At 43.0% G+C, this 15,596-nt stretch overlaps 2 protein-coding genes across 2 annotated transcripts in view; both read right to left on the bottom strand.

The window, feature by feature from the left end:
* LOC142898369 (NACHT, LRR and PYD domains-containing protein 12-like) overlaps window positions 1–15,596 on the bottom strand; it is a 487,638-nt gene that overhangs the window by 257,084 nt on the left and 214,958 nt on the right. The window contains exons 4-5 of the mRNA XM_076041305.1: window positions 11,420–11,555; window positions 10,667–10,773 (exon numbers count right to left, since the gene is read on the bottom strand). Coding sequence (XP_075897420.1) covers window positions 10,667–10,773; window positions 11,420–11,555 — 243 coding nt within the window. The remainder of the gene's footprint in view (window positions 1–10,666; window positions 10,774–11,419; window positions 11,556–15,596) is intronic.
* The window catches only part of LOC142898389 (tripartite motif-containing protein 16-like), a 98,573-nt gene that overhangs the window by 16,880 nt on the left and 66,097 nt on the right, over window positions 1–15,596 (bottom strand). The gene's annotated exons all lie outside the window — the stretch shown is intronic.

Here is a 15,596-nt window from a genome sequence, read left to right as displayed (position 1 = left end):
TCACACATTTCTCTTCCATGCCCCATGCTACTCTCTGACAATATCCACTCTCACTAAGGTTACAACTACGGCACACTCGTGTCTTAGCTATCTCCAACATGGATGTATAATGTGTGTGTAAGAGCTATGGAACTCTACGGGGTGCACTGAATGGAGCCGGTAACACTATGGGGGTGTGACTCCGGCTAGAGAGTCACGGAGGCAGTTCAAGGTTCAACAGTCCTTTACTTCTCTGATTATCAGAAGAACGTGGTTCTGTAACACAATACAATAATACAGTACATTGTAAATTAACACACATATATATACATAGCTACATGAATCACAAGTTCATGAGGGATGTGCTTCCTTTGTCCTCCCTTGAGCTCTTTGCATGACTCCTGCAACAATGCCTTTCTTTATGTGGAGGTCTTTTGATTGATTTCAACATTTCAATATCAATAATCATATTATTGTAAACAAACACCTAAACTAATCATATTATGAAGCACAAACATCTACACTAAACACAATAACACCTTCACCCCCACTGAAAATGCTCAATCCTGCAGTCCTGTCTTTACTGTTGTATTGTATTTGGACGTTTATGCACAATCTCGTTGTACACGTTTACGTGTTGCAATGACAATAAAATCAATCAATCAAATTCTATTTATATAGCACCTTCCAACAACCAAATGGTGCACAAGGTGCTTTCCAGAGTGAAACAAATAACAGCAATTGCAATAAAAACAGTTAAAATACAGCAAAACTGTGAATTAAAAAATAAGAATGTATGGCGTGTGAGAGTCAGTGTGTTGTCAGTAATGCCTGTAGGTGTGTGGATGGAGTGAATGGTATGAGTGCGTGTTGTCTGTGTGCAACAAAGAAAAAGCATGACGGGAAGTGAAAAACAAAGCAGCTGCTGCGGTGGAAGCCAGGTGTGAGAGAGCCAGTGCTGAGGGAGGCGGTCCTAAACAAGCTGTGCACCGACCAGGTGCACCTGGTTAGTCATCAGCACCTGAAAGAGACACACAACCAGTACACAGCAACAACAGGGCAATAGCCAAGGCCCCCATGGCCAGAACAGGGCCACACTGCACAGCACACTGAACCGACTCACATAGATTTTTCTATCTACATACACATCAATCTGCTGCAACATGCAAACGGAAGCAGGTGGAGATTTAATTATGTTGCTCAAGAAAAAAGGTGCATTAAACATTTATTAAACAAATATATATTCATTAGTGGTGGGACTCCATTAAAGAAAATAATCTAATTAATGATGGCCTTTGCAGTTTGTCAAACCTCTGACCTTTGACCTCTGGTCAGTCCACTCCAGATTATTCTGTCACAACCTTTGAATTTTTTTCAAAAATGAATCAACAAATGTTTTGTTTCATTAATGGCCTCAAAAAGTTTTGACTTGAATTGACTTCAGAAGCTGCACTATGAGTAAAGGAGTTGATTTTAACCATCCAGAACCACCAGGGTGTTGAGCTCTTAGAACCATCCAGAACCACCAGGGTGTTGAGCTCTTTATTGAAAACACTGGAATCAGTCCTAGACGAAGTTCTGGAGGGAGGACGAAGACGATCAGAACCAAACAAGAACCCCAAGGAAAAACTGAACCTGAACTAAAGTCAAAGAAGTAAATCCACTAGTTGAAGGTTGGGGACGGGGGCGGGGTCTGGCACTCCAAGAGCCAATGAGAAGGCTTTCCCGACAATGGAGATGGTGGATCATCCTACGCTGGATACATATGATGAATATGGATGTGGTGTGGGCTTCACTGCTGCTAAAGAAATAAAACAACAAGAAATCAGAGAACAACATGAAGAAGCAACAACTGTGATTGTTGCTGAGGTGAGACACCTGAGTCAAATGATACAAGTGTTGGTGAAGATGCCGCATTTCACAGCACATTGAAGCTACTAACATAGATCTACATACACATCAATCTACCTAAACATGCAAACACAAGCAGGTGGAGATTTAATGATACTGCTCAAGAAAAAAGGTGCATTAAACATTGATGGACTTAGATGGGAAGTGAGATTGTGGTGTCCAGAGAGGAGGACAGCAGTCAGTCATGGTTGACCTCCAGTGCTCACACAGTGGTTCACTGGAAGGCCAAGAAAAATGCAAGAGTCCATATGTGGCACTGCAAGGTCCACCAGTGGCTTCTGGGACGTCTCTCCCAGTAACCACTGCAGCTCGTAGGGAGAAGCAGTCCGCCAGCCACCAGGCTGCACTGGGGTCAAAGGTCGTGACACGCCCACGCACTCTGCGTGTGGGTGCAACTTGCTGTTTGGCTCCACTAGTTGTAGTTCTGTCAGCCACCACTAGATGGAGCTCTCCTCTTCACTCTCCTCCTCATCCTCCCTCACCACCTCCACCTGTAGAGAAAAGAAGAGACAGCAGGAGTCAGGACTCAGGGTCCTTGAACGCATCATCACAGAGACGTCGACTGTTGATGGAGATGATGGAGTGACTGGTGAGAAGAAGCAGACTCTCAGTCACATGTCAAGTGGACATCACTTGACATGTGACTTCATATGGAACATATGAAGGTCATGTGACCATGGAGTGTTGGACTGATACTGAGGCCTGATGAAGATGAACTGATCAATAATTGAGTGGTGAACTGAGAGAAGAATCAGTTTGGCAGCAGATGTTGGATGAATGAGGAGCAGCTGGACGTCACCATCCTCCTCTCACACTGTGACTGGGAACACTGGACCTCTGCTGTGGGATCAACTGGCTTTGGTGCTGGAACCATCATCCACTGCTTCCAAACCAGTACTGACCTCACACTCTCCAGTTGATAGTCTCTGCTGTGGACAAGACCCATCAGTGGCTTCACTGATGATTCCTTCAGCTGGTTCTGACTCAGGTCCAGGTGTCTGAGGTGGGAGGGGTTGGACTTCAGAGCTGAGAGCAGCCAATCACAGCTGAGCTTTGACAACCTGCAGTACTTCAACCTGAATGTAGAATAAATGATGGAGAGTTTATAATGATGGAGAGTTTTTCCAGGGTGTCATCACTCTGAACATCAAAGTGAAATGTGGACTTCAGAATCTGACACTACAGAAAATGTCACCTTGAAATTAAATCCTCAGTCCAAAACTAATGTGTGTTGAAATGATGTTTGGTCACATGACCACTGATGACCTGCTTTAAACTTCAAACATGAACAGAATGAAGTTTTCATATTTCTGGATGTCATTTTGATATGAATCAACCTTCAGTTCAATGTTTATTCAACATGTGTGATGAACTGTGTTTGGTGCTGAAACCATCATCCACTGGTTCCAAACCAGTACTGACCTCAGAGTCTCCAGTTTACAGTCTGGACTCTGCAGAAAAACACTCAGCACCTTCACTCCTGAATCCTGCAGCTGGTTCCAACTCAGGTCCAGGTGTTTGAGGTGGGAGGGGTTGGACTTCAGAGCTGAGAGCAGCCAATCACAGCTGAGCTTTGACAACCTGCACCTCTCCTGAATAAACCTGAATAGAGAATAAATGATGGAGAGTTTATAATGATGGAGAGTTTTTCCAGGGTGTCATCACTCTGAAAATCAAAGTGAAATGTCGACTTCAGAATCTGACACTACAGAAACAGAGAGGGAGGGAGAGAGGGTGAGTGAATGAGCGCTGCAATCTGAAATCTGACCACTAGATGGCAGGATTTTACACACTGTGCCTTTAGTCCAGTGGTTCTCAAACTTTTCTCTGTAGCCCCCACCTTGGAGGAAGGAATTTTTCATGCCCCCCCCACCCAGACAAAATGGTGACTACATATTTTTTTTTTTTCAAATTTACTGAAACAACATAAAAGATGAACATTCCTCTCACCAGCTTTACACATTTCTGCTGTGCAAATAATGTTTGACCTTTGGCACAACACTTTTTGTGATATCAAAACCAACATTCTTTTTTTATCATCAACATTCATTTCACATTCAGTTCACTTTTCTCTTCATTTATGAAATCATTTATGTTGTTCCAATAAACCACTTTAGCAAATCACTCTTTGTGGCATCAAATCCTGAACATCACTTTTTAAACAAGAATACTTTGACTGTTCTGCTGTGCAAAGATCTTTTCTGGCAAAGCACTTTTGTAACATCAAATAAAGAAAATGAACTTTTTATCATCAACATTCCCTCTGTTTTCTATCAAGTTATTCTGTTGTGCAAATAACCATTCATTGACTTCACTAATGCAAAAACAATGGAGTTGAATATGTAGATAAAAGAAGAAATGCAGGTATTTGGCAAGAGGTGTGAGAGTGTGTGAGAGTGTGTGAGAGTTACTGTATTAGTGGCTGCAATGGGCCTCTTTTGCTTTGCACAACATCTCACAGTGGGCTTGCAGGCTTGATGCTGCCACTGGCAGATCAGGCTCAATGTGGAGCTTAGCTCTGTACTTAGTCTTCAGTATTGCAACAGCTGAAAAGCCTATTTGACAGGGATGGGATGTGGCCAAAGGAAGCAGAATTCCCACAGCCCTCTGTCCAATGGCAGCACTTTTCCTGGGGACAACCACCTGGCTTCACTGTGAAACAACACAGCTTTGTGTTGTGCTCCCATCTCCTCACAAAGTGCAGAGCATAGCCGCGCTTTCAGGGCTCTTGTTTTGATGAAATTGACCACATCAACACCATCGTTCCGCAGCGACTCGCTGAACGATTCTACAGCCAACAGTGGGCAACAACAGTGAACATAGTGAACACTGGCCACCACTGGACTCCTGAATTCTTCTCTCCGTCCCTGTCAAATATTTGTCTATCCTGTGAACCTGAGCAGCGTTTTTCTGAGCTACAACCTACTGAACACTTTGTGCTCACTGTTCCACCGTGGAAAAGGGCGGAAACAGGTCCCAGTTTCACTCATTTCAAACACAAACCAGTGACTGCAAATTGAAAGTCCAACAGCAGTGAAGTGAAAATCATGACAACAACAACAAGAGTGATACAAGTTGTAGAGTGAAGAGGGTGAACTGACCTCAGAGTCTCCAGTTTACAGTCTGGACTCTGCAGAAAACCACTCAGCTCCTTCACTCCTGAATCCTGCAGCTGGTTCCAACTCAGGTCCAGGTGTTTGAGGTGGGAGGGGTTGGACTTCAGAGCTGAGAGCAGCCAATCACAGTTGAGCTCTGACAAACTGCAGTTCTCCAACCTGAATAAAGAATCAATATTTGATTTCTTAAATGGTGTAAATGTCATATTAAGAGTCATTTCTCCCTGTTGATGATCCAGATGTGCAGCTGTTCAGATCACTGAGTCATTCCCTCAAAGGAGTCATTGTGCCAGTGTGTTGTCAACACAATAACAACAGCAGTGTGTCAGTCAGTGTGCAGCCAATCAGCAGTGAAGATGGAAAATAATCAGTGAGTCCTTTGTGTGCTTGTGGCTGTTTTCAGTCATCAGAGTCTCGTTACAAGTCAAACACATTCAAAGGACAAGATGAAGAAATACTGCTGCACTATTAATCTGCCTTTAATATTTCTTCACAGGATCTTCTGCTCAGTCATGTGACCTTCATCACCAATCAACAACTTCCATTGAGCTCCAAAGTGACTGGAGACATTTTCCACACTTTCTTCCACCATCCAAAGTCTTTTCTGGCTGCAGATTGTTGACATGAAAATATCAACAACATCCACTTTGTCTAGATGAGTCTTTAATATCTGCTTCAAAGTCTTCACACTGAGCAGCGTTACACACCAGTTGTCATCTGCTGACACACACTGTCCACCAGTAGAAAGCAGGAACTGACCTGAGAACTTCCAGTCTGCAGTTTGGACTCTGCAGTCCAGCACAGAGCAGCTTCACTCCAGGATCCTTCAGGATGGTGGTACTCAGGTCCAGCAGTGTGAGGTGGGAGGGGCTGGACTGCAGAACTGAAGTCACCACTGCACACTCAAGCTCTGAGAGTTCATGACTGAATGAAGGAGAGCAGAGTGAGAAGTTGCTGCTTCCATCATCATCACCATCATCATCTTCATCACCATCATCATCACCATCATCACCATCATCTTCATCATCATCATCATCATCACCACCACCATCATCACCATCATCAGCAGCTTCATCATCATCATCATCATCTTCATCATCATCTTCATCACCACCATTATCACCATCACCATCATCATCTTCATCGTGAATGATTGAATAGTTGATTTTTGTTGACAGTGTAAATTCAATCAATCTTGTGCAATCAACTGACAACAATGAAAAAGAAGCTTCCAAAACAAATGTGTACATTATAAAGACTCACAACAACAAAAACATAACAACTGTGCGAAGGAAAAAGCAGCAGGCTGGAGCCCAAGCTGATTCTTGCCTCTCCTATACAGTCCATAAGATTAGCTGGAATAATTAGTCAGACAAAATCAAAAAGGAAAAAAAGAGAAACGCAACTCAACAAAATATGCTTGACATTATTCCTCATCATTGACTCACAATTCAATCATTTATCCTCATCATCATCAAGTATTTTGCCCTTCAAGATTTTTTCAACTCAACAAAGAAGCACACATTTTCAAATGGTCACTGATCCCATTCCAAAATGGAACTCCCAAAAAAGAAAGACATCTATATTTAACAATGCTTCTCACCTTCCATCATTCAAAGACACTCAACCCTCTGAACATGGATTGATTTTGTCTCACTTTAAAAAACGTATAACATTACAACATATACAATATTTTCATTCTCTCCTGGAAATAGTATTTCTAATGTTTTCAAGTCCACTATATCTATGAATTGGAAGATCTTTGACTCTATCAATCATTGATTTGTGCTTTAGGGAACTTTATTGATTATTCTGACAACTCTTTTCTGTAGTTGAATTATTATTATAACTATTTACCCAGGTTTGTCCCTTTGAGATCCAAGATCTCTTTTACAAGAGAGACCTGGCCAAGAATGACAGCACATAGAGTTTCAACACACACACACACACACACATAGGGGTAGATCCTCAAAAAAGGGCAATTTGCGCCACAGATGCGGGGATCCACAAAGGTTTTTGCGCTAATGACATGCAGGTGCAAACACGCCCACGAATGCGGCACCTGAAACAGGTGCGAATGTTGCGGTCTGGCAACCTGAGAGCAGTTTGCGCCAAAGGTTGTTGGTGAGTGCATGTGTTTGACAGTGAAACTCTGCTGGGATAAACGCTCCTGTGCTCCTGGCATTACGATGCAAGACACGTTAGTCACCAACACCTGAGTACCATTTGTATTTTTCATAGCCGATCTAAAATATTGGCATATATACTGTAGTTTATGCCGATCTATATATAAGATTTGGGGAGCTATATATATATTTCAGGCTTTTCAGAGAGGAAAGTTTCACTCAGAAGCCAGAAACACTTTGACAGACAGAAGCTGCTCCTGGTTTTGGCTTGCGGTGTTTGCGTCTGTAAAACTGCGTGCGGACACGAGCGCAAACTCTTCCTGGATCTGCCGCTGTTTGAATTAGGCATATTTGCATAGAAGGGGGCGTGTCATTTTGCGCGCAATGACTCATTTAAATACATTCAAATGAGTCTGGCGCAACCCTGCCGCTCCCTGCGCCTCGGCGCATTTTGTGCCGCTTTGTGGATCTGACCCACAGTGTTTACGTACCCTCCTAAACGTATCACAGCCTTCCTGCAGTTCCTCACAGCTGGAATCAGTCTCAATATTCCCTCCATGGTTGTGTTGTACTTGTTGAGGTCCAACTCCTCAAGAACCTCCTCTGACATCTGCAGCATGTAGGCCAGAGCTGAACACTGGATGGCTGGGAGTTCCTTCTCTGATCTGTTCTCTGACTGCAGGAACTCTTGGACCTCCTGATGCACTGACTGATCCTTCACCTCCAGCAGACAGTGGAAGATGTTGATGCTTCTGTCAGGAGAAATATTACGAGTGTTCATCTCCTTCAGGTTGTTGATGACCTTCTGTAAGGTTTCTGGATGGTTGTCAGTGAGACCCAGCAGTCCTCCTAAGAGACTGTGGTTGTATTCCAGACTGAGTCCATGGAGAAAGCGAACAAACAAGTCCAGGTGACCGTTTGGACTCTGCAGGGAATTCTCCATAATCTTCTTCAGGAAATCATCCAGGGTGTCCAAGGTTTGGTTAGGATTAGGGCCTTCTTCTATATATTTTTGTGATGTCCCTGCTTTTGAGTCTTTGAGGAAATCCTGAAGAACCTCCTTCTTCCTGTTGGTGTGACAGTGAAAGCTGTAGACTGCAGCCAGAAACTCCTGGACACTCAGATGAACGAAGCAGTAGATGGTTTTGTGGAAGATCACACTCTCTCTTCTGAAGATCTCTGTACAAACTCCTGAGTACACAGAGGCGTCAGTCACACTGAGACCACACTTCTCCAGGTCTTCACTGTAGAACATGATGTCTCCACTCTCCACATGTTCAAATGCCAGCTGGCCCAGCTTCAGAAGAAGCTCCCTGTCAGCCTCCGTCAGCTCCTGTGGACCTCCTCCATACTTGTGCTGCTTCCTCTTGGTCTGGACCAGCAGGAAGTGTGAGTACATGTCAGTCAGGGTCTTGGGCAGCTCTCCTCTCTGCTCTGAGCTCAACATGCTCTCCAGAACTGTGGCAGTGATCCAGCAGAAGACCGGGATCTCACACATGATGTGGAGGCTCCTGGAGGCCTTGATGTGGGAGATGATCCTGCTGGACACATCTCCTCTATCTCTGAACCTCCTCCTGAAATACTCCTCCTTCTGGTCATCGGTGAAGCCTCGTACTTCTGTCAGCCTGTCCACACATGACGGAGGGATGTGATTGGCTGCTGCAGGTCTGGAAGTTATCCACAGCAGAGCCGAGGGAAGCAGATCTCCTCTGATCAGGTTTGTTAGCAGGACGCTGACTGACTTCTTCTGAGTGACGTCAGTCACCACCTGGTTGTCCTCAAAGTCCAGAGCCAGTCTGCTTTCATCCAGGCCGTCCAAGATGAAGAGAAGTTTGCAGACATGCAGCTGCTCTGCTGTGAGCTTCTCTCACGTTGGATGGAAAACATGGAGCAGCTCCAGAAGACTGTAGTGCTGCTCTTTGACCAAGTTGAGCTCCCTGAATGAGAGAGGAAGCACCAGATGAAGGTCCTGGTTCTCCAGGCCCTGGGCCCAGTCCAGAGTGAACTTCTGCACTGAGAAGGTTTTTCCAACCCCAGCGACACCGTTGGTCAGCACCACTCTGACTCTGAGTCCCTGCTGCTCAGGTGAGGCTTCAAAGATCTGGCTGCACATGATTGGACGGTCGTGGAGGATCTTCTTGGTCTCCAGCTGCCTGACCTCATGCTCTCTGTTGACCTCCTCACTCAGTCCCTCAGTGATGTAGAGCTCAGTGTAGATGCTGTTGAGGAGGGTTTGACTTCCTGCTTCTTCACCTTCAGTCACACGTTCACATCTCCTCTCCAGACTGATATTCTGCTGCTGTAGAAGCTCCTGCAGACCATCATCAGTCTCTGGAGCAAAGAAAAGGTTGGAGAAGAAAACATCAGTGTGACAGTGTGAGCATCATTTTCTCTCCACAACTTTTCAGCTGCTGTGGTGAAGCTGCTGTGTGACTGTTTGCTCTCAACGTCCCTCAGTGAATCTTCTCACTGGAGGTCCTGAAGGATCTCAGAGGCAAAGCGAAGGAGGTGCAGGTGGACAGTCTTACTGTGAGCAGTCTTGGTGTGACTGGCAGGTTGCAGTGTTGATGGAGCAGACTGGTCCCAGTATGACCTGGTGGACACTGGGTCAGTCAGGACGTCGCAGCCTACACCACTGCTCCTCCTCCTCCTGTGGAGAAGTTTGGGTTTGACTGGTCAGTTGGACAGTTTGGATGAAAGTTTTTAGTCTTGAACACATTTTTCCTGTTACTGAAGTTTTGATTCTTCTGGAATACTAAATTACATGAAACACTCAACAAGATAAAGTTTAGGCTTTTATTTTGAAATGACTTGGTCAAGCTGTCTGTTCTAGAAGCACAGAGTGTCTTTTCCTCTGAAACACAAACAGTCAAAACTAGGCCTGTCACGATAACAAATTTTGCTGGACGATAATTGTGCTACAAATTATTGCCGATAAACGATATTATTGACACCATTTCTTTTAAATCATATATAATGATAATATATGACATAATAATGCAAGTACACCATGTCAAAAGCAATAAACTTTCATTTCTCCAGATTAAGAGGTTGCAAATAAGATGAACAAACATAATAAACATAAAGGACACCAAGAAAACAATAAAAATAAAATGGACTCACATTCTGTTTTTATCAAAAATAGCACTTAAAAACCACAATAACAACTAAAAACAATTCAAAAAAAAGGAAAAAAAGAAAGAAGGACTTTGACGCTGTCTGTAAGCGCGCACCATTTTGCGCTGTTTTTTTTTTTATATTTGCTTTGCTTACCGAACGCTTCAGTCAGCGTTGCCTGTCGGGACGGTGGCTCCGCGGAACCTCGGGCGGTACTTTATTTTTTTCACAGTTGGGAAAACTGGAGGGGATGATTGTGCTGGAGGTGCGCGTGCATGTTCATCATATTCCCTTTCTTCACCACCACTACTTTCGAACAAATGCGACATATCGGTTCGCCCGTGTTCATGGGATCACCTCGTTCGTTTCGTTTGAAGCCGAAATGTTCCCATACTGGCACTTACTGTGTCTCAGAAGGTCCAGGTTCATTACTGAAGAGTGGAGGGAGACGTATGGACCGGTCACTCTTCAGAGACACCATGCTGGACCCTGGAGACTCTGAGCTCCGTCTCCGTCCCTGAACTCTGCAACACAAACATGTCTTGAGTCAAAAACACCAATCTTTCATCAATTGTCTGCTGATAAACATTAAAGACAAACTGCTGCTCAGATTGAGGAGCTGCAGCAGCAACAGTGATGCTGCTCTTTATCTCTAGATGGTCTTCAGGAAAAGTGAAGAACTGAGAAGGTGAAGAGTCAGGACGGTCGGGGTTGCTGACCAGTCAACCAGTAAATCAGTTGACCAGTCAACCAGTCGACCAGTCAAACCAGTCAGAGGTCACTGGGTCAATGCCACCATGAAGGTGGTTTTCTGAACCAGTCTGGCAGGAAGATCAGAATCCCTTGACAGTCAATCAAGTGTCAATAACTGATGACTATTGACTCAATGATCCGATTAGAGTCAATATGAAACTGACTTTATTCTTCCAATCTTCATGAGATCAAACTGTTAGTTCACCCCATTATTATTCAGAATGCTATAGTCATAATAGTAATAGATTAGTAATAATCTACCATTCCTCCTTCTCCTTCCCTCACCTCCTGCTGCTACAGCTAAGACTCGCATTATAAACTGAGAGAAAAGAAAAATTACAATACTGAAAGCAATGATTTCTGATCTGCCTCACAGTTTTCAGTCAGTGATGGTGTCTGTGACCAGAGTTTTCTTACTGTGTCTCAGAAGGTCCAGGTTCATGACTGAAGACTGGAGGGAGACTTTTGGAGTGGTCACTCTTCAGAGACACCATGCTGGGCCCTGGAGACTCTGCTCTGACTTCTTCTCCATCCATCTCCTGAACTGGAGTCAGTCTGAGGTGAAACACAGCAGTTCTACTGTGAGCTCAGAACACAGTGCAGAACTTCACTGCAGTAGGAGAGTGCAGGACAGGAGCCAGCAGACACTGGAGTTCTGCTCCTCTGACCACACCAGGCATTATGATCACCACTGGACACAATGACAACAACACACTGAGCTGCTTTACTCTGAACTAGACTTCAGATGAAGATGTTGTCACTGGATGGTTCCACTAGAGGGCAGTAGTGCACCACCCCAGGAGACTCCTCACTCAAGTTCAGAACATTCTGATGGAGCCATTCAAAATAAAGTACCTCAAAAGTTTTGTTTTTGTTTTGTTTTTTTACTATTTCATTGTATTATACCTACCTTCATATTAATATTTTGTGGTATTTCCTAGTTGTCACTTGATGATTCACCTTCAGGGTGGTAGGGCTCAGAAGTCTGGTTCTGTTCACTATCATCAGACTTAAAGTCTATTATTGATGGCACTTTATCGCTGAGTGAATGAGAGAGAACATGGAGCGAAGCCAGCAGACACATGGACAACATGCAAACTCCACACAGAAAGGTCCCAGGTGCAGAATCGAACCCACAACCTTCTTGCTGTGAGGCAACGATGCTAACCACTGCACCATGATAATGTGATTATTCCTATTACTGTTGTTATCATCATCATTATTTAGTACTGTCATTGTTTAATGTATTGCATTCCATTGTTTGCAATTGAATTTTATTTATTTTAATCTTCACAATAAATAATTGTCGATTATTGGGAATGTTTTCGACTCTGCTCACTCTGAACTTTAACAGAACTTGTAGTGAGGAGTCAAGAACTATGGAAGCAGATAGTTACCATAATCCAAATGAAAATGCAATCGCAGAAATGCTTTTTCATTTTAAGAACGAAGCTGCATTATTTGACTCATAATTAAAATGGCTAATAAGTCATTCAATCTGCATTTTCATTTTCTTATTCAAGACTGCTCATTCTTGTACTTAATTCAAATGAAAAAGGAAAACACATTTGAGATTTAATTTTCAAAACATGCACCAGCAAAGAGTTACCAAAATTCAATATGAAATGTAAAATTGAAAAATGAAAAAGCAATAGCAGAATGCTTTTTCATTTTAAGAACAAAGCTGCATTTTTTGACTCATAATTAAAATCATTAATAAATATTGCTATATGCATTTTCATTTTCTTATTCGTGTCGCACCTTTTATGACACAATCAAAAAGAAAACTGAGGGCATTGCTTTTTCATTTTCGTGGTCCTGCCCTGCACAAGAGTTACCACAACTCCAAAACGAAATCGCAATCTCAACTGTAATCTCAACAATACTGAACTGGAGAAGAAGCCTAACTTACTTGTATTTACAAGATATAATGTCATTATAGCTATGGGAAAGTCTTTGCCCACTGGACCAAGGAATGCCAGGAGCTCCTTGAAGGAAATCATACTCCAGTCTTCCAGATAAAGAGGAAAGCTAAACAGGACACTGAGGTTAGTTATAAAGAGAGGGATGTTAATACATATAAATGAGGTTTTAATGATTTCAGTCTTAATAAAATAGTTGAACACAAGACGATGTTGTAGTTCTTCTAAATGCAAAAAGTTCTGGATCACAATTATCATGACCTATTTGTCGGTTAGCCATGGATGGACTTCTGCAAATTCACTTGTCCAGGAAACCCTGGCAAGGAAGGAAAAAAGGAAAACACTTCCAACAACTGCAAGATTTAGCAAAAATGGGAACTGTGGAAGAATACGTCAACATCCCTCAACCTGAAACAGTTCTTTAAATTAAGGACACTTAATTTAAGTGACCAGCGGGTAAATGACAGTGCAGTCAGTCACGTGCATGTGTGTTAACAGAGATGTGACTTTAAAAAGGTGAATTTATTTATTATGTCCTTTTCTTTTCAATAGATTTTTGCACTATTGAAATTTATCGAGGAGGCCACAGGCCTGGGACAACAAATTAAGGGAGGCGATATCGGACTCCTGGATTTTGTTTTTGATGTCATGCTTCCAGAGGTCAGAAGGTCAATCAACTTTGCTTGGGAAATGGAAGGAAATTATTGGGGGGTCAATTTTAATCGTGTGGAAATCATTAAAGAAAATTGAGTGGAGCCTTTACAGCATCACAAGGTTTGATTGAATCATGTCACTGTGTTTCAGATCTTTATTGAAGTCTTTATGAATGACGGGATGACAAGGCTGAATGCCGAGAGGACATTGGCTCGTGGCAGCTTTTAAGCCTCCACTCTACAACCACCCGCCACCAAAACGGCCCACTGAAGCCTGGAAGCTTTTTTGTGTTTTGTTTCTGGTCAATTTTTATTTATTTTTTGGATTTTCTTAATAAAGGATTTCAGTCATTTTGCCAAGCTGCTTTTCTGTGCCTTGGAAAAAAACAGTATGTTGGGAGCTGTGTCTGTGCAGTGTTTGAATTTGTTGCAGAGGCAGATGAACACAGAGGTGCAACCTGAGACAAGTTCATGAGCAGACTATCCTCCACTCTTCTGGGAGTGGCTGTGCATCTTGTTGCTACCAACTAGAAAAATAGACACAAGTTAATTTTTTTTCATGGTTTACAATTTGTTCTAATAAACAACACATTCTGGAACTTGCAGAAGCACAAACTCAACTGTGACATTTATTTGAAGTTTTTCTGAATATAATGGCCTGTGTTTTCTTTTTGGTCAATGATACAAATAGGCTACCTTTTGAAGATGTGTGGGAAAGTCAAAGATGGATGGCACCACACTATCTTTAAGCCGGACAGACTGCCCTGACCTATCGAAATCCTCAGCCCTGAAGTGCTCACTGCAGAGCAGTATTCTTTCAGATGCAGAAAAACCCTCCCTTTTTAGGGCAAGTTCCCACTTCTTCCTCCTCTCTTTGGTTTTGGGAAACCTTGAAAATGTGTGAAATTTATTCAGATGAATTATTGTTAACACTTTTAAGCAATATTTCCTTTTACAATAAGGACACACCTAGAAAGGACTAGAATAGATTAGACTGGACTAGATGAGCACGGAGTTAGCGGTGGTGGCTAACAGTTCATCAACACGATTCAGCGGTTGTACGTTGCAAGTAGTCTTAAAACTAATGTTGCTTGAGGTCACAATACACTCACAGTCCTCATACATGTTTTCAAATATTGTCATGGCTGACTATTCTCTCGTCGTCCACCAGGGGGCCGAGTCGAGCCCGTCTCACTCCCGTTGCCGACCGGACCGGCGTTCCATGGCATCCGCATTAGGCTGAACAAACCTCCAACATTTTCTCTGTTCGTTCCACTCCGACGGTTGTGGTCCTTGGTGCTTCGGTAGTCGCTGGGTATTTTTTATTTTATATTTTTTAATTTCCCTGAAACCGAAAAAACATTTTCTTGGAGCAGCGCATTGCGACATCACTTCGCGGGGGAGGGCGGAACCAGTCCGAGAGGGTGCCGGAGCTTGGCCATGAAAGGAGATCCGGCTCACAATTACGTAATTCCGTGCCCAGTGTTGAAAAAATCTCCGTGAACTCAGCGTTTAGAACCATGCCCAACAATTTGCAGGGCTCCCGTCCAAACGCATGAACGTCATTATTTGACGATATCGAGATCGTTTGACGATAGGGTTCAACATTGTAACAGTTTTTAAAACTCAGAAAAGAGGAAAAGCATCATAGGTGCCCTTTGATAACTTTTTTTAAAAATTTTTTTTTGTATTTGTAGAGACCACGCCGAGCAACACCCTTGACCCTGAAATTCCAATGGAAGTGTCCTCTAGTGGGATCCCTTCTCATACAACAGGTGATAAAATGTTTGCCTACCCAGAAATTAAAAAAAAAAACGAGACTGGAGAGCAGTCAAATTTTATGTGAAGAACAGGATCACAGCTCTCAAAAGAAAGGCCTAACCTGTTAGGGTTAGGTAAAGGTCTGTTTTGTAATAGTTCAATTGGCAGACCATTTTAGTTACATTTTTAGATGTCTCTGGCAGAGCATTTCGAGCAGTTTTACTTTTATAGATGTCTTTTGCAGAATGTTTTAGTTTC

This window comes from Nelusetta ayraudi, unplaced genomic scaffold, assembly GCF_046127955.1.
Source record: "Nelusetta ayraudi isolate G7.1 ecotype Tasmania unplaced genomic scaffold, CSIRO-AGI_Nayr_v1 ptg000064l, whole genome shotgun sequence".
Lineage (NCBI taxonomy): Eukaryota > Metazoa > Chordata > Actinopteri > Tetraodontiformes > Monacanthidae > Nelusetta > Nelusetta ayraudi.
Note: the sequence above shows the minus strand (reverse complement) of the source record. Positions and strands in the feature narration are given on the sequence as shown.